Raw genomic sequence first — 21,924 nt, forward strand, 5'->3', positions numbered from 1 at the left:
TGGATTGTGAGACCCAGTTCTAATCACATTTTTTTATCCCGTATTTATTTCCAAGGTCTACCAATGCGGAGCTTTCATTCTAAGCGTTCTCCAGCAGATCGATTCATGACACGAGTAGGCCACCTGCTAGCTTGGCATGAGTATATCTCGATTGTAGAATTAAGAATTTTGGACTGGTTCGTCCGCTATTTATATCGGAATTAATTTATTTATTTGGTTGGGTGCCTTGGTGGTTGTCAGTAGATCTTGGTGAACACGATTCGCGTGGTTCGCTTGTGTTACATTTGATGGATTGCTGCGTGCTCATCAATCAAGATTGCATTCGAGGAATTTTTGAAGGCAATTTGTTCGCACTAGAGCATTTCTTAGGAGTGTTTAAAATGATATGGACCTCCGGATAAAAGGTGAAATTTTTTTTCCTCTCCCTATCTTGTTGCAGCGGTGTGTATGATCAGGTTTACTAGTTTCTTGACTTTGTTTAGGATTCCGGTCATGCTCGATGAATTGATTTTAGATTTTTTAATTTTTTGGTACAACGGTGGTTTGGAGTGTGAATGTGGTCAACAAAATTAGAAAATAAAATACTACATAAAATTTTGACACAGTTCTATAGTTTGTCTAGATAAAATTTTTATAATGGTGAGTCATGAAGAAAGTAATTTAGTCTGCAATATTGTTTGCCTTTGGATATACATTAGAAGATAATGAGCTCTGATCTGCAGTTGTAATTAATTAGGACGGTTTCCAACTATCCAAATGTTGTCAGATGTGGTTGGTCTTGGAAATTCTGAAATGCGCACCGGAAAATACTCGAATTTTTTTCCAGTACAGTTTTTTTATATTGTATATAAAAGGGAAAAAAATGAGAAACTATTCCGCTGCGTCATGTCTCAACGGTCGACATTTTCAAATGAACGAACTCACTCAAAATTTCTGGCGGAACAATCCCCCTTGGAAAAAGGAACGGCATCCACACGTGGGTCTAAACCTATCGTCCATGCGTGCGCATAGATCTTTCTATGAGTACACCATTTTCTTTACTGTAGTCCACTCTTCCCAGTGACGGCAAACGAGCGGACGTGATTGATTCGCGCAAGAAGATCGGACGGCAAAAGCACTCCCGCATAGAAATGCTGTATGCAGTTACAGAAAAGACGGCACATCCATTTTCGGGAAGAAAAAAAAAAAACTAAAAAAGAACCGCTAGGTTTCCATTCAGGCGCTCACCAAACAAATTTTAGAAAAACAAAAATTAAAGAAAAAAACTCTCTCTATTTCTCTGGTCTTTGTTTCTTCTCTCCCTCGCCGCCCATGGCGAGGGCGAAACACTTCTCGAACAGACCCCGCCGTCGCCCGAAGAAAAGATTTCAATGGAACCAGCCTTCGCAGCAGCAAGCTGGTTCCCTCTCTCTCTCTCTCTCTCTCTCTCTCTCTCTCTCTCTGTTCTTCTAAATCAGTGAAACCCTAACTCCCAATCTTCTTCCAGGTGAAGCGAGTACCTCGGGGACGCCATCTCGCCCTACCCGTGTAAGCCTCCGATTTCTCCGCTTTTTCCCTCCTTTTACCCCTTTTTCTTAATGAATTCTTTTGATAAGTATTTGGTATTATGCGTCGTGATGGCAGCGAGGGAGGCCGAGTGCGAGGGGTGGCGAACCAGAGACGCCTCAAGGTCTAGTTCTCGCCTTAGATTGGTTTTTATTTTGCTTTCTTTGGGCTTCTATTTGATTAAAAAAGGTTTTTTTTTTAAAAAAAAAAAGCAGAAGGAGGAACTCCTGCAGACCAGGCCCGCCGGGGCCGGAGGTTGCGGCCAGGGACCGCGGCCCTCCGTGAGATCCGGAAGTTGCAGAAGACTTGGAAGCTGCTGATCCCCTTCGCACCCTTCTTCAGACTTGTTAGTACTTGCCATTCAATCACTTCTTCCCCCCCACCTAGAATCATTCGGTTTTTGGTTAAATTTGCGGCATATTAGTGGCATTAATGGTATTTCTAGCTTCTGGATCAAGAGTTAGGGTAGGGATGCTGGAGCTTGTACTTTGGAGTGGTCTGTGGTTTCAAATATGTTGTTATGCGTTTATATGGATTTTGCAATTGATTAGCTGATAACGTCGAAACGAGTAGTTGGGTGGTTCTCTTTGTTGTCCTGCTCATGTTACTTTCTTTTCAAGAATAAGCTGGGGTTTATGAAGAAATGGAGTGATTATCTGCTTTGGCTCTAATTATGTTTGTTAGTATTTCTAGGTAAAGGAGATTACTAACTTCTATTCAAGAGATGTGTCTCGATGGACAGCTGAAGCTATGGTTGCAATTCAAGAGGTGACTGCTACTTTTGCTCTCTCTCTCTCTCTCTCTCTCTCTCTCTCTCTCTCTCTCTCTCTCTCTCTCTCTTTGTGTGTGTGCACGCGTGCGATTCTAGTCATGCTCTAGTGCCATGTACTATAAACTGCTGCAAATGACAGCACGTTGTGTATGTGCGTGCATCCTTCCAATACATATCTATGTCTATTTCTGTTATCTAAAACCAGAAGTATGCTACAATCTGAATAGCGTCGAACACAATCCACCTCCATACTAATTGATACATTTCATCATTTATTTATTTGTCAAAATCTTGCAGGCAACAGAATGTTATATACATGGATTATTTGAAGATGCAAATCTATGTGCAATTCATGCAAAGCGTGTTACTCTTAGTAAGTTGGCATTCCACTTGTGTAGCATTTGCATGCATATGAAAACTCCATGCTTGGCTATGCTAATCAAATCAAAGTGCTCAGGCTTAATACTATTTTCACATAGAAAACTGTTAACCTTGCCCAATTTGCAATTAGTAGTTAGAATGATTAGGTTTTCTTTTCAAAATTCTTTGCAACAGCTTCGAGAAGTAAATTTCAAACCAGACTTACCATGCATTTGACCAAGTTCATTTGGAAATACTTGACATGATCTTATGTAGATCACAAAAACTATAAATAACATTTGCTCCCTATTTGGCTTTACCTTGTTTGAGATCAAGCATTTTTAACATGTGAAATGCAGTAACTCATGCCATTTTGCTATATATGCATTTTACGATTGTGAAACAGACTCTATTGACAAGTGATGGATGATGACTTCTGTTGGTAACTTTTACATAAAGTATCAGACCAAACTAAAGAATATGTATTTCTTTCAAATAATTGTCACATGATGATTTTAATATGGATGAAAATTTGAATTAGCTTTTTTTACTTTTATCATGTCATGAAGTCAAATAAACAAGATTTTGGTGCGGGTGCATCCATTGTCTTTTGATTGACCTCATGTCAAAAAAAGTTTTCTGCTCTTTGATATAGTCTTAAAAGGTTCACGATTGTAAAGAAATTAATAAAGCAAACTTTCTTGTTAGCTTGCACAGCTGGTAAAATTTTCAAAATTCCATGGGGTAAGTACAATCTAAAAGGTCATTCTTTGTTAGTAGACAGTCTTGTGCAAATGCTTGAACCAGATCTCATTAAATTAAAGTATAATGCCTAATATAAATTATCTGAATGCAACAATTTGAGAAAGATCTATCTCTACCGAGGAACGTGTGGATTTATTCTTTGCATGCCCAAAGTGATATTCTTTATGTGGTGCACTGATGCCTTACCAACAGCCTGTTGAAAGATCAGAGACGTGATATTCCCTTTGCAAAGGACTCATTCGAGTGCTCTTGAATAAGAGTGACCTATCAAAAGTTTTGTTCTATTAAAAGATGTAATGGGTGCTTTTGATGACCAATGCAAGTTTCGTGAAGTCATAAACATTAACTGAAGTGAGTGAGTAGTTGAACACAACAAAATGGTGCCTTTGCAAGTGAAGGGCTGTCTGGTAATCGGGCTTTTTGATGAATATTGTGCATGTAGAAATTTTTTAGTTTTGGTTTTCTTTTTTTAAGAAATACATCCATGTTGATGGATTGGTTTTGTAATGAAGATGCATTGTTGGGTATTTTGGTTTTCTCTAAATTAAACTGATACACGAGAGTTGATGTGGGAACCCATTTTTAAGGGTTAATATGTGGTCGAACAAAGCATGGCAATGAACATATTGATTCATAAGGAAAAGGTGGCCTTTATTGAAGAATAAGCAAGCTCTTTTGGAAAAGCAGAAAGGTCATTACTGAGAAGGAGAAAAAATTACTACAATTTTGTGGAATGGCATTACGTGGAGGACTTCAAAGTGAAGAATGAAGCTCCTACGACTGGATGTAGATCAACTGGAAGAAGGATGAAGTGGCCTTGACACCATCACTATGACCCTCATGTGACCAAACATGATGTTGCATCTTTCTTTAAACAGATGCATGTGTCCTAGCAACTTAACCAACAAGCTTTGTCCTACTTTCATTGGTTTGGTTTTAATGAGCAAGGCATGATGTGTTATAAGTTGGAAACTTTTTTACTAAGAGACTGGTTTTAAGTAACTTTTAGAAGTTAATTTTGAGAATAAAATTTTTCATGCAGTCCATTTAGTATTCTGTGATTGGAAGTCTTGTTCTCATGCTAGTCGTATCTAGAATTGCCTCAAGGATTTTCCATGTGCAGTACTTTAAGAAGCTTCAATTTGTATTTAAGGCTTGATGATTTAATGGAAATTAAAATTATTCTTTGGAAATTATTAATATCTCTCTCTTATATTTTCTATTGTTTTCTGTTGGCAGATCGTTCTTTACCATCTTCTTCTTAAGCTTAATCTGGCAATTATGATATATTCAGTTCTTTCTGATATTATGCCATCTACATTCTGCTTTTATGGCCCCCAAATGCTTCCTTTGTTCTCTAAAATAATGCATTGATTTTCAGAATCTCCTTCTGTCACTATATTGCTTCCATATTTGGCTACATAATGCTTAAACATCACCAAATTTTTTTTTATTGTTTCAAGCTTTTCCACATCCTTCTTCACACCCCCACCATAAAAGAAGTGATGACACATCTGCCCAATGATAAAAATATGATTAAGAGCTTTGAAATCAAAATTTAAATATGTAAAAGGTGCAGTGTGGAGGAGGAGACTTACTGTGCATGTTGCACGTTGATGGAGTTCGTGCTTGTTTTACTGGTGCAAGTTCAATTTAAGCTCACTTTGGATGCCAGTGGGAGTAACTGGCAGCCGATCAAATTGATTCCAAGTCTATATTATTGTCATTTATCGGCTCAGGTTTAAGTTTAATGAAGAAAATTCTAAGAGACTGACTGTGCATATCACGACCATGAATTGGACTGCATATGATCGGTTGAAGTTCTGCAAAGCATTATTAGAAAATATATGAAGTGAAATTAACACTCAATTTTCTCCACTTGCGTGCTCTACCTCCCTTGTTTAAAATATGATGTGTTTTGGTGCAGTGCAAAAAGATATACAGCTGGCAAGGCGGATTGGTGGGAAAAGGCATTGGTGAGATGAACCAGGTTAAGCTGTACTCTCTAGGATTGCTGAATGCTTGTGGCATTAGCAGTTCTCCTGACATCTAACTTTTTAAGCAATGCATCATTCTCAGTACCTAAGCAATTTTTGAGTCCAAACCAGCCTGCTGACAACTTGATGTGTCTGTAATCTTGCAACGTAGGTTGTAGTATTTTACTTGCCTTTTGGCAGTCTTGGGCTTTTATTGATGTCATCGATTTGTTTGAATTCTAGCCCTGTTAGGTTTGCTAACCATGATTGTTGTAATGTGACAGACATTTATTGAAGCTATAGCATTTTTCATTACACCAGCATTTCAGAAATATGATATTTCTGAAAGTTATGTTGTGAAATTTTATCAGGTCTTTCTTGGTATCAAGTTTTATGCATACATATGATTTATGATATGCTAAGTTCAACCTGTTAGCTGCAGACTTACATCGTGCACTATTAAAATTGGGCACTTCCTGTGGGTCTTTTATCTGGTTGGCCTTGTAATGCTAATAATTTGTGTTTCAAGATCGCGCAATTTGTTTTCCATCCATGTGGATTTGTTCTGATGGTTAGCATGAGCCAGACATTTTTGCAATGCATTCTGAGTAGCTTTCATTGCCTGGTGGCTTTGTGTATGCTTACCGTTCTCTTCCGAGGATGATCAAGCCTCTCTCAGAGACTGAATTGTGAAAGCAAATGCGAAATAATTCTAGCCCTTCTATTTCATGTTTGTGGTGCAATTGAAGTTCTTAGTAAATTTAACGGTGAAATGGATTGTTAAACTCTTTATTGCCTCATTTATGTGCTGGGTGCTATAAAAGAACCAATGTCTCATGCATCTGCAAATTTAAACGCAATTTGGATATGTACATGCTGATCAATCAATTAGTTTGTCCATTTAATAGAATTCCTCTTAAATAGTAGGCTTTCTCACATGGAATTACTTCTTAATATCAGACCCATATTACCCTTAAGATAAATTCAGATGACATAGAAATTAAATCTACCTGGTCTACTGAGGTCATACTACTTTTGCAAATGCGCTGCACGAGGTATATTCCCGAGTCGGTTGATGGATTGCTATAATGCCATCACCCAAGAGAGAGGTTTTTGTTGATGTAGGCGAACTCATAGTTGGATCCCTGCTTAAATGCCCATGACGTCCAAACATCGTCCATTTTAATTTCCCCCAGTTTTCTCCTCTCCTCCGGCTGCATTGGATCTCTTTCGCGGAACAAGAACAGAGAGTCCAGTCAGAAAGAAGTCCTTGTCATGCTATAAATGAAAATAATAATAAAAAAAAAACATTCGCAAAAGGCTTGGGCATCAAATAGTAGAGAGATTAATGACATTTTGGCATCGATACTCAATGCATAATATAATACTCACTTTCTGGATCAGTTCATATTAAGTTTCTCATTTAGTCAATTTAATTATTTCTTCTAACATCTCATGCTGCATATGCATAGCTGAAGCTTAATTTTGACAGCATGTAAAATAGCTGGAATTGATCAAGAATACTGCCGGCTAATGAGGGATGCCTGCTAAAATGCTAGGCACAGAATATAACCCAATGCATGCGTATCAAAAATCATAACAAAATCTGATCCGCAGTCACTATACTAACAGCGCTCTCTCCGATGTTTCTGATGGCAAGATCCCACCAGTAGTCGAGAGAGCCAAATAGTCACACCTGCCACCAGAATTGGAGATTACAGCAGTATATATGAGAAAATGCGTAGAACATCCCTCTCCTTCGAAATTACAAAGCAGCTGACATTAAAGAGTGCTAATTTTTTTCAGAGTCATTACAATGTGTCTATTTCAATTTTTTGGTAGTCTCAATGCCACCAATAAATAGTACATTTAACATTTCCATCCCTCTTTCTGCACACACTGATAGTGATATCTGTCTTTCCTGCAGCTCTATAAAATGATAAGTGATCACCCATCTATCATCTCATACTGTAGTTGCTACCACATTTTCATGAAGCAAATTCAAAACATACACGAAGGGGCCATTTATACATACAAATATCATTGTCCGCGAATGAAGTTGAAGAGGGTGCCATGACATCAACATGATGGTCCGCATGCCTGTTCTGATGTAGCTGGTTGGGCAACCCCGTCGTGTGATAAGATAGTGATGGATTCGACTCTTACTGCCGCGGCTTCTTTGATGATGGTTCTGACGGTGGCTCCACCTACCAAGCAGCCATGCAGTCCTATAAGCATATATAATATATGAAATGTCCAAGGCCAGACTGGCAATGCTGCACTGCAGTCTCATTTTTGAGCTTATAAATTGATGGTTAGGTTTTGCATGGTTACATAATACAAAACATTTGCTAGGACTTAGGACAGTGCCCAGCTCTGAAGTAGAAGGAATGGTTATGGAGCCACTAAGCCACATCATGCTCCCCATTGTACTGGTGAACCAACTATAGAACTTCCATACTTGCTTTTAGTTATCAAGTGAAAACACCTGGGATTACACTATATAAAATAAACCACGTCCCCCAATGGTAGTGATTAATTGAAAAATCAAAGCAAGCTCGCAGGCAAAAAAAGAGCATGAAATGTGGACAAATTAACTAATTCCACATGAGAAGTTGCTAACAATTGCATCAGTCACATGCTGGGTTAACCACAATAAAGACTTATGTCCTAAGGGATATTTCCTACCTAAAAGCTCATCCTGTAGCTGAATAAGCTAGCAAGGACACATCTAGTGTTCAGGTAGTAAGATTGAAGCCACTTATTGATGCAAATGGGATATGAACCCAGCGGACTCCGCCTGTCTTCAGTCAGAAGCTTGGATAAAAGGAGAATGCCCAAGAAGTCACTCATATGTGTTCTCAGAGGAGAGAGTGCTGGAGTGAAGTTGATTGTGAATGGGCCATAGGCTGGAGGTGTTAAGGTGGAGACAGAACAGATGAAAAGGAGAGTACAATCTTGGTTGTGTGAAAGCTAAACTTAAGTGTGGTTTTGGCATGGATAATAAGATTAGACCAAATGGATATTTGAAATGATGGAAGATGTTAGGAATGGATTTGCATTTTCGATGTGTTCATCATCATCTTATGATCAATGTCAGGCGTGTGCATGGTTGTTCTTCATATTTTTGTTTGGCATGGCTTCTTACAATTCTGTAGCGTGTTTAAGGATCAGTAAATGAATGTTCATCTCAAGGGCCTACACTCTTAAAAGAAATCAATGAGCAGCCATTTTTTTGTAAGCAATCAGTTTAGGATTTCGACTAACCACTGTTTTGACAAACTAATGTGACCTTCCCAGTATTCCAAAAATGAGTATTTGGAGCTTATATATCCAAATTAGGACAAATTGATACTCAATTAGGCATGTTTATGGAGTAAAGGTAGATCCAAGTCGAGCATAGGTATGTAGAAGATTACCAGATCCAAATCTCACACCAACAATCAGAAAAATAAAATATAAATTAATTTGTCCTCAAGTGGCTGATGCAACTAATTGCTCCACAAGATTTAGTTTTATTGGTGGGAAGAATGCACAAGTAAATATACCACTTTCTCCTTATTCTTCCGGCTATTTTTTTGTGGACTCGTATTTTCTCAGTGATTTCTTACTCAAGCCAATAAAATGATATCATCCGACGATCAATGACAATGATGAACATGGCCTCCTTCAAATTCGGTATAACTTTGCCATCCATTCTAATTTATGTATCTACATTTTCCTATCCCATTATGATAAGACAGTTGCATCGAACTAATGACATAATACATTTACATGTAAATAAATGTATTTGGATGCATAATGCAGCTGAGGTTTCAAAAAGCAGCCACAATATGTGGGCTGTCAAAGTACACATGGTGCGTTAATGGTATTAGGCCACTTAGACAGGCACCCATGAAGTTCATATGTAACAGCTTTAAAAAATAAATAAGTTCATAACAATAGACAAAATAATAGAACATCTAGAAATAGTTTAATAATAATTCAGAAAAATAAGAAAAAAGTGTCAAGGACTGAAGCTTGTGCTTATGCAGTCAGTTGGGTCCCCACTATGCAGCCTGTCTGCCTACAAAAGTGGCTTAGACCCTGCCCCAGTCAATGGGCCCAATATATATACAGACGAATGGACCAATTTTCTTTTTTTAAAAAATATTTGAATTGTTGAATCTAGAAACTAAAGTTCATCATGGAGACAAAATTTCCATGTCAACCACAAAGAAATTGGCCAAAAGACTCATAGAGAGTGATTTTTCTTTTTCAATTTGAAACCATAATTTAGCTTGATCAACATCCGTAATCAAATTTGTGCTGGCTAGCATGGCAGTTCACTGGATTCATAATCCAGGTCAAGTCGTGTTACCCAAGTAGAATCATGGTAAGGGATTTAATTTTTTCAGTTATCTATGTTCATTTAGACAATTCATTTAGTATTAAAATTATTAAAATAACAAAGAAACAATGGCGATATATCTACAGGAAAACAACAGCAGGATAGGATCAATATCTTACAGAGTTTGAGAGCTGCTCACTGATGTAGGTCATTGATCTCAACATGGCTTCCAGTGTGTCTTTTGAAAGCTGAAACTTCACCTCTATTTCCCCTGAAGGAGACTTTGTATAATCTTGCAGCTGGAAGCACAAAAAAGGAGGAAAGGATGAAAAACAAATATGGTAACGAATACTCTAAAACCTGAAGTTTTACCATGGTTAATAGCTAACAATTAAGTGACCCTCTGGAATAAGCAAAAATAGAAAAGTAAAAAAAAAGGAGAAAATTTACAGTTTTATGCATTATAACATGTTTGATGCACTTTTGCACTGCCAAGCTACACACAAGCGCCATATCCAAAATGACCGCTTTTACATTTTGCATAAAAGCAGCATGATGGTGCATTAAGCAGGAATCAGTATAGGCCCACATAGTTCTCCATATCCCAATTTATTAGTTTGTTGTGCCTATCAAACAAGGGCAAAGAGGAGGAAGGGGCAGGGGTGGATATGGAAGGAATTGCTGCATATAATGAATTTCTGATGTTTGCTGCTGTTAACAACTGCCCTCCATTAACCTTAAACCCTTTCTCCTATCCAAAATAAATAAATACATACATATATACATGCATATTACAAAACAGGATTAGAAAACAGACGTCATACATTGACTAGCAGATGGAACATAGACATCACTAACAAGAAAATATGCTTGCATTTTAAATTATGAATTTATCTACAATAAGAGAACAGCCTGGCATGTATAATTAGACTACCTTCAGAGTAATGATAGCCACCCGATTTGCAGGTGTCAAATTTTGATTCTCCATAGTCCATGTCATTGACTTGAGTCGGGGAAGAATCGCCTGCATAAGTATTCAGTTTACTCTAAACTGAGGCATGATATGCTAATATTTTGCTCAAGCCTAAAGGGAACCTACATAATGGAAGCAGCAGAGAAATCTCTTAGCAGAGTCAAAGACATTCATGTTCTTACTATCTAAATGACTGTTATTTCATGTCAAGATTGACATTTTCCATATACAAACTGCGATGTAGATAAATTGCATATGTGAAGTTTAGTAAAATCAATATACTGTTGAATCTCAGATAGATAATAGATCTTAGTGTTTAAATATATGGGAAGATTAATGCTCTAACATCAGATGAAGCAATGAGAAGAATTTTAAAAAGATCCAAAAGCCAGCACATAGTGGGAGCAAGGATTGACAGTTATGGTTATAGTTATGGTAACCAGGATCTATCATGAAATCAAACCAGAATATAAAAAAAAAAAGAAAAAAGAAAAGTGTATTCAAATTGAAGTCAACATCAACTGAAAACAAAGGTAATAAGCACTCGTATATATCTAGGTCAAAATCACCACTTAACACATCTGACTATTAATACCACTACTGCACAAGAGGGACCATGCATCCCTATCAGCAAAGAACTGAATAACTCAATAAGTCTCCAATTAGAACATATGTGCCATACCAGATTATCAAAAGAGCCATTATCCCGTTGAAGGGGAATTGGGGGGATGCTTGGCAGATTTCGATCAACTTTGCTTGGAACAGAACCATAGAGATTACTGCTGTTAGGATAGTTAATTTCATCATCTTGTCGTGGCCATAGTGATGACGATAATTCTGAAGCCAGGAGAGGTGGAAGAACTGGTGGTGTATTGACTCTAACCTGATAAGACACCCTTGTCTGTTGCCAAAGAGGCTAGAATGATGTATTACCACAACAAAAATTGGTGAATCAGTCATCGAGAGAAGGAAAAAAAATATCCACATGAGCATCAAAGTTTGCAACACTAATTCAAATAAAACTTTTCTAAATCCATCCCCATTACAAATTTCTTTGTACTTATCAGTATTGTATATGAAATTCATTATACAATCAAAAATACTCAAGATCTAAAGCTTTCTTAGATATTATAATAAATATAGAGAAAAGTATGAAACCTTGCAAAAGCAATAACCAAAAACTGGTGACATAGTAGTCAACATTGAAAAATGCACTAGTATAGGTGTACCGAGTGTCGGTACGGTACTGTATGCAGTATGCCAGGCGTACCGACATTAGCGTACCGATACTGGTACCCATCGGTACGGGTATGGTATGCCCGATACCGACCGGTACAGCATACCATGAGCCAGACTATGTTATCTCGAAGTTCCTAGATGTTTGCAAAATTAGCTTGTAAACTTTCAGAATCCTCTAAGTTTATGCAGTGACAAAACAAAGCAAGATCTAGCCGATTTAATAAAGCCAGGTTAGCGGAGGGAATCCTGATTTTGCTGCAATTTAGGACAAACATGAAATATCAATTTCTAGGCAGAGAGTGACCAACAAACTTCAAGATGAATCTTATAATCTATCAGCTACTCTGATATTTGATCGCCTATCTTTCTTTCCAAAAGTAACATGGAAGCAAATTGTAAAGTATATGAAATGAAGGCATCTAGGAATTTACTCATTCACAAGAAGATAGTGAGGTTGCCATGATATACTTGATGTAGAATCTTTCACCATTAAATTTCATCCTAATTTTGCATTTCTCTACCAATACATTTTCCCAATAAATTCAGAGATTTTTTCCTATATTTATCGCCATCTGAATTTTGGAAGAAGCTAAAAGTTTAAAACTTTAAGCTATATAAAACAAAGAACCACAAATAGGACAGCCAAACATCCTTTCCTTCAATACACCAATGGACTTTCCTGGTTGATTGTTGTATGAAACGTCGTGCTAATTTATGCACAGATTTTGAGAGAAGATTTGAGTACCTGGTCTCTCGATGCTTCCTCCATCCACTGGTTCTGATATTTCTGAAGTACCATCACAAGAATGCTTTGAAGTTCAGCAGACAGATCAATAGGAAACAAATTTTGTATATCTTCACTTGTGAGCTTCTCGTGTACACACTTCCTGATAATTAAACGAAGGCATGCCAAAACCTACAATGGGAGTTCATATTTTAATAGCACAAGAAATATGAGATTAAGACTTCGCCAAAATAGGCTCATTTAACTAATAATAACTACCTAGCCTGCGAGTCAAACAAAAACTTAGCAGCATAACATGCACCAAGACTCTGTCAGGTGAACAACGAAGTCTACAAATCTTAGTGGGATTTCTGATAGAAGATTAGCAAGCAATCAAAAAGATAAGATATCTAGGACAAAGTAGATCATCAAGACCATTATTGTAGTATAAAGGCGTGCGCATTACCAAATGTAGTCTAAAACATACTAAGTTAAATACTTGAACATAAGATTTTTTTTGACAAAAAAAAATAACAAGGAAATAACCAGGAAAGCAACAGATTTGTAAAATCATAAAAATGTTGGGGAAATAATAGTTCTAAGTGAACTTTGATAAATAGTGAAATGCATAGCCCAATATGAAACATTAATTGTAACAGAAAATGACAATCGAGGGCAATTAACATTCAATAAAACGGATCCAATTATCCTCGAAGTGCAAAGGGAAAGAGAGTGGAATGGCATCAAATCAACGAAGTTAAGCATAAAAACACGTTGAAATCCTAGACTTGGCAAGGCGGAAAGCGCGCTTACGGGGTCGAGCTCTTCGAGCGTGGGGAGGTTGAGAAGGGACTGGAGGCGAGTCTTCTCGTGAGGAGCGAGGCCGGTCTTTCTCGTCTTCCAGAGGAATTCGAGGACGCGGGCTAGGGTTTCCTCCGACGTCGCCGCTGGGAGCTTGTGGAGGTGGAGGAAGAGAGGGTCGTCCACCATTCTCTCGTCTGGCGAGGGTTTGAAGGCGAGGAGACCCGGCGACGGCTTTTTTTTTGTTTTTGGGTACCCTTGGCGCCTATATGAGGCTGAAAATTATATAAAATTTTATAAATTGATTCATCTATTTAGGCATGATTGCAATTAAAAATCGTCAAGTTATATATTGCAAATCAAAAGCTAACATCCGAGCAAGATTTAGATATGCTTGTAGAAAATACAAGTTGAATGAATCAACAGACTCGGATTTTTCTTACAGAATTTCTAGTCTAATCCTGAAGGAATATCCAAACATGGCTCTAAATACTTGTTGCTGGAAATTGGACCCGGGGGCCGCCGTGAAGCTGGGGAAGGAGGAGCTCCGCTGCTGCAGGAGGCGGGCGGCGGTGCGCCGGCTGGCTGCGTCCTCCGCCGCGGAGGGTGTGCAAGTCCTGCAAGGAAAACCGGTGGCCGGGCTCCCCGGCGCTGGCCCTCCGATGCCTAAGTCAGAGGGGGGCTTAACTTTGAAGAAGAGAGAGAGATCGTATGTGGAAGTCCGAAATATCCCCTTGGGAGGAAGAGGCCTCTCCCGTCTTAGAGGGAGAAGCTCCCCTTTTATAGGGAGGGTGGCCGGATTACCTGTGTTGTGACTGGGCGAATTAATGGGTTACCGTCACTATCAGGGAGCCGTCACGATTGATCGGACCCGTTGGGGTGGTTGAACCGCCGGCCGTGGTGGGCCTGGGGTCCGTAGATGACAAGTGCATTGATTGCTGAGTGAACCGGTGGTCAGAAAGAGCCGTACGCTTTGATGGTTCAGTGATCCGGAGATCATCTTGAGCCGTGTTCATTTAATGACTGAGTGCATTGGAGGCTTGAGGGGGTCTCATGCATTAATGATAGGGTGTGCCGAATGCCTGCGGAGATCTTGTGCCTTAATGACTTGGGGATGGTGGCAGATTGAAGTGGAGTCATATATTTAGTTGTCAGATCCTTTGGAGGGTTAGGCGGAGATTGGATATTTGGCTAAGGCATGGGCTCAGCGGGGTTGCCTTTCTGGTCGGCGCTCTCTGGTCTCGGCCTTCTGTGCTCGGCCTTCTGTGCTCGGCAGCCTTTTGTGCTCGGCCTGCTGTGCTCGGCAGCCTGCGGTGCTCGGCTCGCTGTGCTCGGCCTATGAGCTCGATCACTTAGAAGAGCCCGATCACTTGATGAGCTTGAGAGCGGAAGAGCTCGATCACTTGGATGAGCCGAAGAGCCCGATCACTTGAATGAGCTCGATCTTGCTGACGGATTTGGGTGCTATAATTGCATTTGTGGGGTGGTCCATTTTACCACCAACACTACCCCCCGACTTCCGAGTTCGAGCTGCTTTTTGGCTCGGACAAAGGAAGTAGTCCAGTCGTCGATCATCCTGTAATATAGCCAAATATGTATAAAGATGTACATGCCAAGTAGGGTGTACCTCTCATGCAGTTGGAGTTAAGTGCTCCAGGTTGACTCAGCGGCCTTCTTTGGCTTGTCGTAGGAGGCGTCGAATGGCGTTGAAAGGCGTCGAATGGCGTCGAAATGTCGTCGAATGGCGTCGAAGTGTCGTCGAATGGCGTCGAATGTCGTCGAATGGCGTCGAATGTCGTCGAATGTCGTCGAATGGCGTCGAATGTCGTCGAATGTCGTCGAATGGCGTCGAATGTCGTCGAATGTCGTCGAATGGCGTCGAATGTCGTCGAATGTCGTCGAATGGCGTCGAATGACGTCGAATGTCGTCGAATGGCGTCGAATAGCGTCGAATGGCGTCGAATGTCGTCGAATCGGCGTCCCGAGCTTAGCTAGAGCATCATTGGAGACGCATACAGGAGACGGACCTCGTCCGTTGGCGATCGTGCGCCCTATTCGGGGCGACGTTGGTCGTTTTTTGGATTCTCCGACCTGGAAATAGATAAAATATTGAAATTATTTGAAGCCAAAGTGGCGTCCTGTACCTTTTGGAGATATTTTAATGGCTTCCAAGCTTCGAAGTCCCTTAGGACTTAGCTTGGCACTAGCTTTCTTTAGCTCGATTTTCTGGGGGAGGTGTTCTGCATTCGGGCTTCGGAGCTTGGCAGCCTTCTGAGCTCGGCGGCCTTCGGAGCTCGGCTTTCTGAGCTCGGCGGCCTTCTGAGCTCGGCAGCCTTCTGGACCATAAAAGGATTTAGCTTCATAGTACTTTCTTGGGGTAGAATCTCCTATGGATCTAGCCAGAGGAGCGCTCATCCTTTGGAAGGCATACAAAATAAGGTATCAGCCGAGCTTTCATGATGTACTAAAATCCTTTTTTAAAACCTTGCAATGATGAGGGAAATAGCTACAGCGTCGTCATAAAGAGGGCTCAACACCCTTTTGGTCTTCATCAGAAAAGGAGATGTGACTTTCACAGAGCACGGATGCTTTGAGGAAGCTCTTTTTTCCGAGCTCGGAGCTTCTGGTATCTCTAGTTGCCCGCCCTCTGATGGTATTGATGATGCCCGTGAGAGGTCAGTGGTCATTCTGCTCCTTATGAGGCACTGGATTTTGTTCCTCGGGCTCTCTCCTGTAGGCATGATCACGGACAAAATAACTCAACCGACCTCGGCGGACAAGTGCCTCGATCTCATCACGAAGCTCGTAGCAATCCTCCGTATCATGGCCGCGATCTCGGTGGAAGCGGCAGTACTTTTTCGAGTGCTTCCGCGACTCTGTCGGACGCATTCTCAATGGAGGTCGGAGGTAGCCCCGACCCTCAATCTCCATGAGGATTTCTGCTCGGGTGGATGTGAGAGGAGTGTACGTCTGGAATTTTTGGAGGGGAGACCCCGGGCGAGCTAGGCTCTTGGGCCAAGAAGGCTCTTTCTCATGCCAGGGGAATCTGCTACTTGGTTGGGAGTGCTCCTGGTGCTTCTTCTGCATCTTGGCAGGTCGTTCGGCTTCCTCCCGCCGAGAGGCCATGGCTTCCTCAGCCTTGGCGTACTTGCGAGCTCGGGTCAACATTTCGGTGAGGTCCGCAGGGAAGTTCTTCTCGATAAAGAAGAGGAACCTGTAAGACCGGGCTCCAGTCTTTAGTGCCAACATGGCGATTGACTGGTCCAGCTCCCGGACTTCCCATGTTGCGGCAGTAAACCGATCCAAGTACTCCTTGAAGGACTCTCCCTCCTCTTGTTTGATGTCAAGGAGGGAGTCCGACGTCCGCTGCTGGGGCTGGCTAGCGGCAAAATTACTGACAAACTGCCTGCCGAGCTGCTCAAAGGAGGAGACAGTACTCGGCTTCAACCCGGTGAACCAAAGCCGGGCCGGTCCTCGGAGCGTTGCTGGAAAGGCTTTGCACATCATGGTCTCCGAGGCTCCTTGTAGGGCCATTAAGGCCCGATAACTTTCCAGGTGGTCAAGGGGGTCGGCCCTGCCGTTGTAAGGCTCCACCTGGGGCATCTTGAACCGTGGTGGGACCGGTTCATCTTCGATCTCCGGGAAGAAGGGAGACTTCGTAGTGAACTCGAAGTCGTTATCACGTCCTGATTTTCTCCCGTGGAGTGCCTGAATTTGGCGCTCCAGCTTTTCGACCTTCTTGTCGAGTTCATCATTCTGGGGGATCGCTGCAGCGGTCCGTTCGGGTGCAGGTTGCCCTGGAACCGACTCAGCTTCTGAAGGCTGTGGCCAGCCTCCGTGATCTCTGACTCCAGAGGGAGGCCTGGACTTGAGAGTCCTGACCTCGAAGAGGAAGCCCGCTTGTAGGGGGCTCCGGTTGAACTGGAGCCGGGGGAGGCGGTGCTGCTGGGATGCCCCTGGGTTGCAAGCTTTGGACGGCGGTAGCCAACGCCTGCACTTGCTGCACCAGGGCATCAAATTGCTCCGGCCGAACCTGAGGGGTTGACTCGGCCGGAGGTGGTGAGTTCCGGACGGAATGCTCAGGACTGGGTGGAGGACGTCGAGAGGCGTTGGAAGCCCCTTTGCTTCTTAGCTTCATGGCAGCGAACTCGGGCCCTTCCTCTAGCGCCAACTGTTGCTGGAAATTGGACCCGGGGGCCGCCGTGAAGCCGGGGAAGGAGGAGCTCCGCTGCTGCAGGAGGCGGGCGGCGGTGCGCCGGCTGGCTGCGTCCTCCGCCGTGGGGGGTGTGCAAGTCCTGCAAGGAAAACCGGTGGCCGGGCTCTCCGGCGCCGGCCCTCCGATGCCTAAGTCAGAGGGGGGCTTAACTTTGAAGAAGAGAGAGAGATCGTATGTGGAAGTCCGAAATAATCCCCTTGGGAGGAAGAGGCCTCTCCCCTCTTAGAGGGAGAAGCTCCCCTTTTATAGGGAGGGTGGCCGGATTACCTGTGATGTGACTGGGCGAATTAATGGGTTACCGTCACTGTCAGGGAGCCGTCACGATTGATCGGACCCGTTGGGGTGGTTGAACCGCCGGCCGTGGTGGGCCTGGGGTCCGTAGATGACAAGTACATTGATTGCTGAGTGAACCGGTGGTCAGAAAGAGCCGTACGCTTTGATGGTTCAGTGATCCGGAGATCATCTTGAGCCGTGTTCATTTAATGACTGAGTGCATTGGAGGCCTGAGGGGGTCTCATGCATTAATGATAGGGTGTGCCGAATGCCTGCGGAGATCTTGTGCCTTAATGACTTGGGGATGGTGGCAGATTGAAGTGGAGTCATATATTTAGTTGTCAGATCCTTTGGAGGGTTAGGCGGAGATTGGATATTTGGCTAAGGCATGGGCTCGGCGGGGTTGCCTTTCTGGTCGGCGCTCTCTGGTCTCGGCCTTCTGTGCTCGGCCTTCTGTGCTCGGCAGCCTTTTGTGCTCGGCCTGCTGTGCTCGGCAGCCTGCTGTGCTCGGCTCGCTGTGCTCGGCTCGCTGTGCTCGGCCTATGAGCTCGATCACTTAGAAGAGCCCGATCACTTGATGAGCTTGAGAGCGGAAGAGCTCGATCACTTGGATGAGCCGAAGAGCCCGATCACTTGGATGAGCTCGATCTTGCTGACGGATTTGGGTGCTATAATTGCATTTGTGGGGTGGTCCATTTTACCACCAACAATACTCATCTTTGATAGACCCACTCTGTTGCATATGCATTTGAATGTGTGACAATCAAGAACACTCAATTTAATAATTTGCTACAATCTTTATAAGGACCTTGCCCCACATATTATTGTATATACTATAGAGATTTTGTTTACTATCATGCCAAAATAACTCAAGATATTCCATCCAGAAATAGATATGCTTATCGGTCGAGCCAGGCCGAGTTCTGGCTGGGCTTAGCCTTATACATAACCAAAATTAGCTAGGCTCGACTCGGCTTCGGGCTTACTTCGCAACATTAAGGCTGGTGGCTTTGGATGTCAGGCAAAGCCTCAATCTTTTTAGATCGTGGCGGCAGTGAGAGAGGGAGGGAACAATATAGCATCAGCAAGAGGAAGAGCGGATGATGCGACGATGGCGAGGCAGTGGATGCCCACCACTCCGTCGAGAGACGGGTCGACGCAGACACGGCAATCGACAAGAAAGGTGGGGCCCCCATCATCATCATCCAAGTATTTGACTTGGGTGTGGCAGATCCAAGCATGCTCGACAAGGGCCATGAAGTTGGAAGGTGCCGAGAGAGAGAATGGTTGATCTCCGTGTTCTAGTGGACGATTCGTTGCTTCAGGGAGAGGGGGAGCGGTGGTGGTGAGAGAGGGAACAGATGATATGAGGACTAGGGCTGTTAACGAGCCGAGCCGAGCCCAAGCCTGGAAGAGCTCGGCTCGGCTCGTTTCACAGTAGCTCGGGCTCGGGCTCGGGCTCGGGCTCGTTAACGAGCTTTGTATTGAGCTCGAGCTCGGGCTTGCTTGGCAAAGCAAAAGCTCGGGCTTGAGCTCGTAAAGCTCGTTTCAATTACGAGCTCTAGAACGAGCCCGAGCTCGGGCTCGGGCTCGGGCTCGGGCCCAGGCTCGTAATCGGGCTCGGGCTCGGGCTTGTTTCCTTAAAAAAAAAGAAAGGGAACTAATTTACATGTTTCGAAATGGCAAATCATATAAATACAAATCAAAATTAAATCAGGCCTTCTACCAAGACCTTGGAAATTTGGAATTTTTCATATGAATAAGATATCAAAGATGTGTTTCGCATAAATTACAACATCTGTCTCTGCATACTGGTAATATGTTTTCTGACTTTTATTCTTTGTTGCCAGTTAAGTGCTCTCTGCTTATATGTTTTCTTATTCTTATATACCAGGTGGATTATATTCACACTGTTTGCCCTTGAAGCTGATGCATACTGGAAACTAGCAGTTAGATGTATGGTATTGATGACCTGCATCATAAGTAAAGCTCAATTACCATCTGAAAAGGCTAATGAAGATATGTATAAGCTGATACAGCAAATTTGAATCTTAAAAAACCTTTGCCTGAGTCATAGATGACATAGACAGAGGAGTCTACACATGTGAAAATAGTTCCTGCTTGATTTGATGTTGCCTTTCCCCTATGGTAAAACAAGCGCAGATAACTTCCAAATATTATGAAAAAAGAAGTAAATGCCCACTCGTACATTAGCAGCAAACCCGTCCATGGCATCACTTGCCTGGGTACAACTGCAAATGCAAGCGCAACTGAGACTATGGCAGCCATGAAGCAGAAAACAACAGAGACTAGACCCAGACAGGGATGGTCTTGAGTCTTTATCGCCACGACCAGCTATTATTGTCCAGGTTGACCTGCCAAAAGAAAAGAAGATACAGTGATAACAATCATGAATACACAGACTGTTCAAGAACTTTAGTGTCATGTACATCTTACAGCAATGATATGGCTGAGTCTGACCAAGTATCATCTTTGTCTCTGGAACTCCAGGAATTCTGACACTTCATATCAGACCACAACTGTAAATTTATATGATATAAATACTGAAATGTTAAATGATGGTTGCATTGGTAACTCTTGTTGGTCAAACGATGTTGTCAATACATGTAACAGTATTGAAAGAGCCCCATGCAGTAGCCAGGCCTATAACAGCAATGACTTCCATCCTGTAATATCGGGAACGAGAGGGAGGCGAGCTAGGATTTAAGAGGGGATTGAACGACACAGTGAGAGGAGCGGGGAGGTGAGGGGGCCATGGGATTAGGGATTTAAGAGTTCGGTTAGGAATGTAATTTTACAAAACTTTAAGGATATTTAAATGATAATATATATAAATATATATTAATTAATTTAAAATAATTGGGCTCGGACCGAGTTGAAGCAAATCTAAGCTTGTTCCGGCCCACCAGGTTGAAAAACCAAGCCCGGATCCATCCAAAACGCGTCGAGCTTGGGTGGACCATCTGATTTTTTAGCAAGTCTACTCATTATAACTCTCTAAAATGACTCTGCACCAAACTCTAGATAGTTTTTTTGATAGAAAGAAATCTATGAGACACTAAATTCTAAATACCATATACGTAATAGATCAATTTATATGGAAATCCCCATTGGCGTCTAATGCATATGCAATTCTTCAATCAAGATATTTAAGGTTTGCTTACATCCCAATCGTAGTCTTAAGTCCTAACAACATTTACAAGATCACTTTGAGAGCTTTACATCATATTTCGGACTTCGTGCAGGCTAAGTCATCAAAGGGATTGATGGGTGTTAGGAAAATTTGAGGTTCTACTTATGTAGGTTTTGCGTCCTATATGCATCACTTCATTTGGGGCGAGTGACCACTTGTGGAATAATCACTTGAGAAAGCCATTAACGGGAACGTAAATTAGGTGGGAAAATTTGAGTCCCCACCTAATTTTCTCAAAATCAAATTTGATGGCAACGTAAAGACTTCCCTCTTTAATGCAATGGTTTCATTGTTTGAATTGAGATTTACATGGAAGGATTTGGTGTGTGCCATAAGTGTCTTACAAAAGGATCATATTATATTGGAAGGGGACTTTAGAACAGTCATATCCTAGATTATTTTAGAAACTTAGAATCGAAGGCTCAATCACCCATTGATGATACATATTTGGAGACTCAATTCGAGTATTACTTCTTGTACTACTAAGCATGTTTTCAAAGAGGCTAATAGGGCGGTTGACTGTAACTTTCTGCGTGGTTGATCACAATGGATCTAAGATTTGGGATACCTCCTCTATTTTACCGTGTTATCTTCGAGATATTTTGATGGTTAATGCAAGTGGTTGTATTTATTTAAAGACTTTGTAAAGCACCCGAGTTAAAATTAAAAAAATATATTCTCGGTGCCTATGGATGATCTAACTCCATTTTCTAATAAATTTTGAATAAGAGCTAGA

The 21,924-nt window shown here is 42.0% G+C and overlaps 2 protein-coding genes across 11 annotated transcripts; one reads left to right on the forward strand and one right to left on the reverse strand.

Annotated features, from left to right (window-relative positions):
• Positions 1-2: 2 nt before the first annotated feature.
• LOC103704985 (histone H3-like centromeric protein CENH3) lies at positions 3-8,451 on the forward strand. 9 transcript variants are annotated; one of them, XM_089927360.1, is made up of 8 exons: positions 3-114; positions 244-1,399; positions 1,487-1,527; positions 1,624-1,669; positions 1,758-1,891; positions 2,239-2,313; positions 5,370-5,432; positions 7,346-8,451. In XM_089927360.1, the coding sequence occupies exons 2-8, from the start codon at positions 1,138-1,140 to the stop codon at positions 7,493-7,495; spliced, it is 771 nt and encodes a 256-aa protein (XP_089783486.1). In that variant the 5' UTR covers positions 3-114; positions 244-1,137; the 3' UTR covers positions 7,496-8,451. The 9 variants fall into 9 exon arrangements, with proteins under 9 accessions (XP_089783486.1, XP_089783485.1, XP_089783489.1 ...); XM_089927359.1 differs by having other exon boundaries at positions 13-140; XM_089927363.1 differs by lacking the exon at positions 3-114 and adding an exon at positions 2,615-2,690 and having other exon boundaries at positions 129-1,399; positions 1,761-1,891.
• LOC103704984 (uncharacterized) lies at positions 7,174-13,772 on the reverse strand. 2 transcript variants are annotated; one of them, XR_003385251.4, is made up of 7 exons: positions 13,498-13,772; positions 12,706-12,876; positions 11,404-11,637; positions 10,683-10,772; positions 9,928-10,047; positions 7,454-7,625; positions 7,174-7,347 (listed from the first exon to the last, which is right to left on the reverse strand). XR_003385251.4 is itself a non-coding variant. In XM_008788528.5 (6 exons), exons 1-6 carry the CDS (start codon positions 13,672-13,674, stop codon positions 7,581-7,583), a joined length of 837 nt encoding a protein of 278 aa, XP_008786750.4. In that variant the 5' UTR covers positions 13,675-13,772; the 3' UTR covers positions 7,174-7,580. The 2 variants fall into 2 exon arrangements, 1 of the variants encoding a protein (XP_008786750.4); XM_008788528.5 differs by having other exon boundaries at positions 7,174-7,625.
• Positions 13,773-21,924: the final 8,152 nt, after the last annotated feature.

Source organism: Phoenix dactylifera, chromosome 14, assembly GCF_051530095.1.
Source record: "Phoenix dactylifera cultivar Ajwa chromosome 14, Ajwa_hap1_PhDact_Kaust_v1.1, whole genome shotgun sequence".
Taxonomy (NCBI): Eukaryota; Viridiplantae; Streptophyta; class Magnoliopsida; order Arecales; family Arecaceae; genus Phoenix; species Phoenix dactylifera.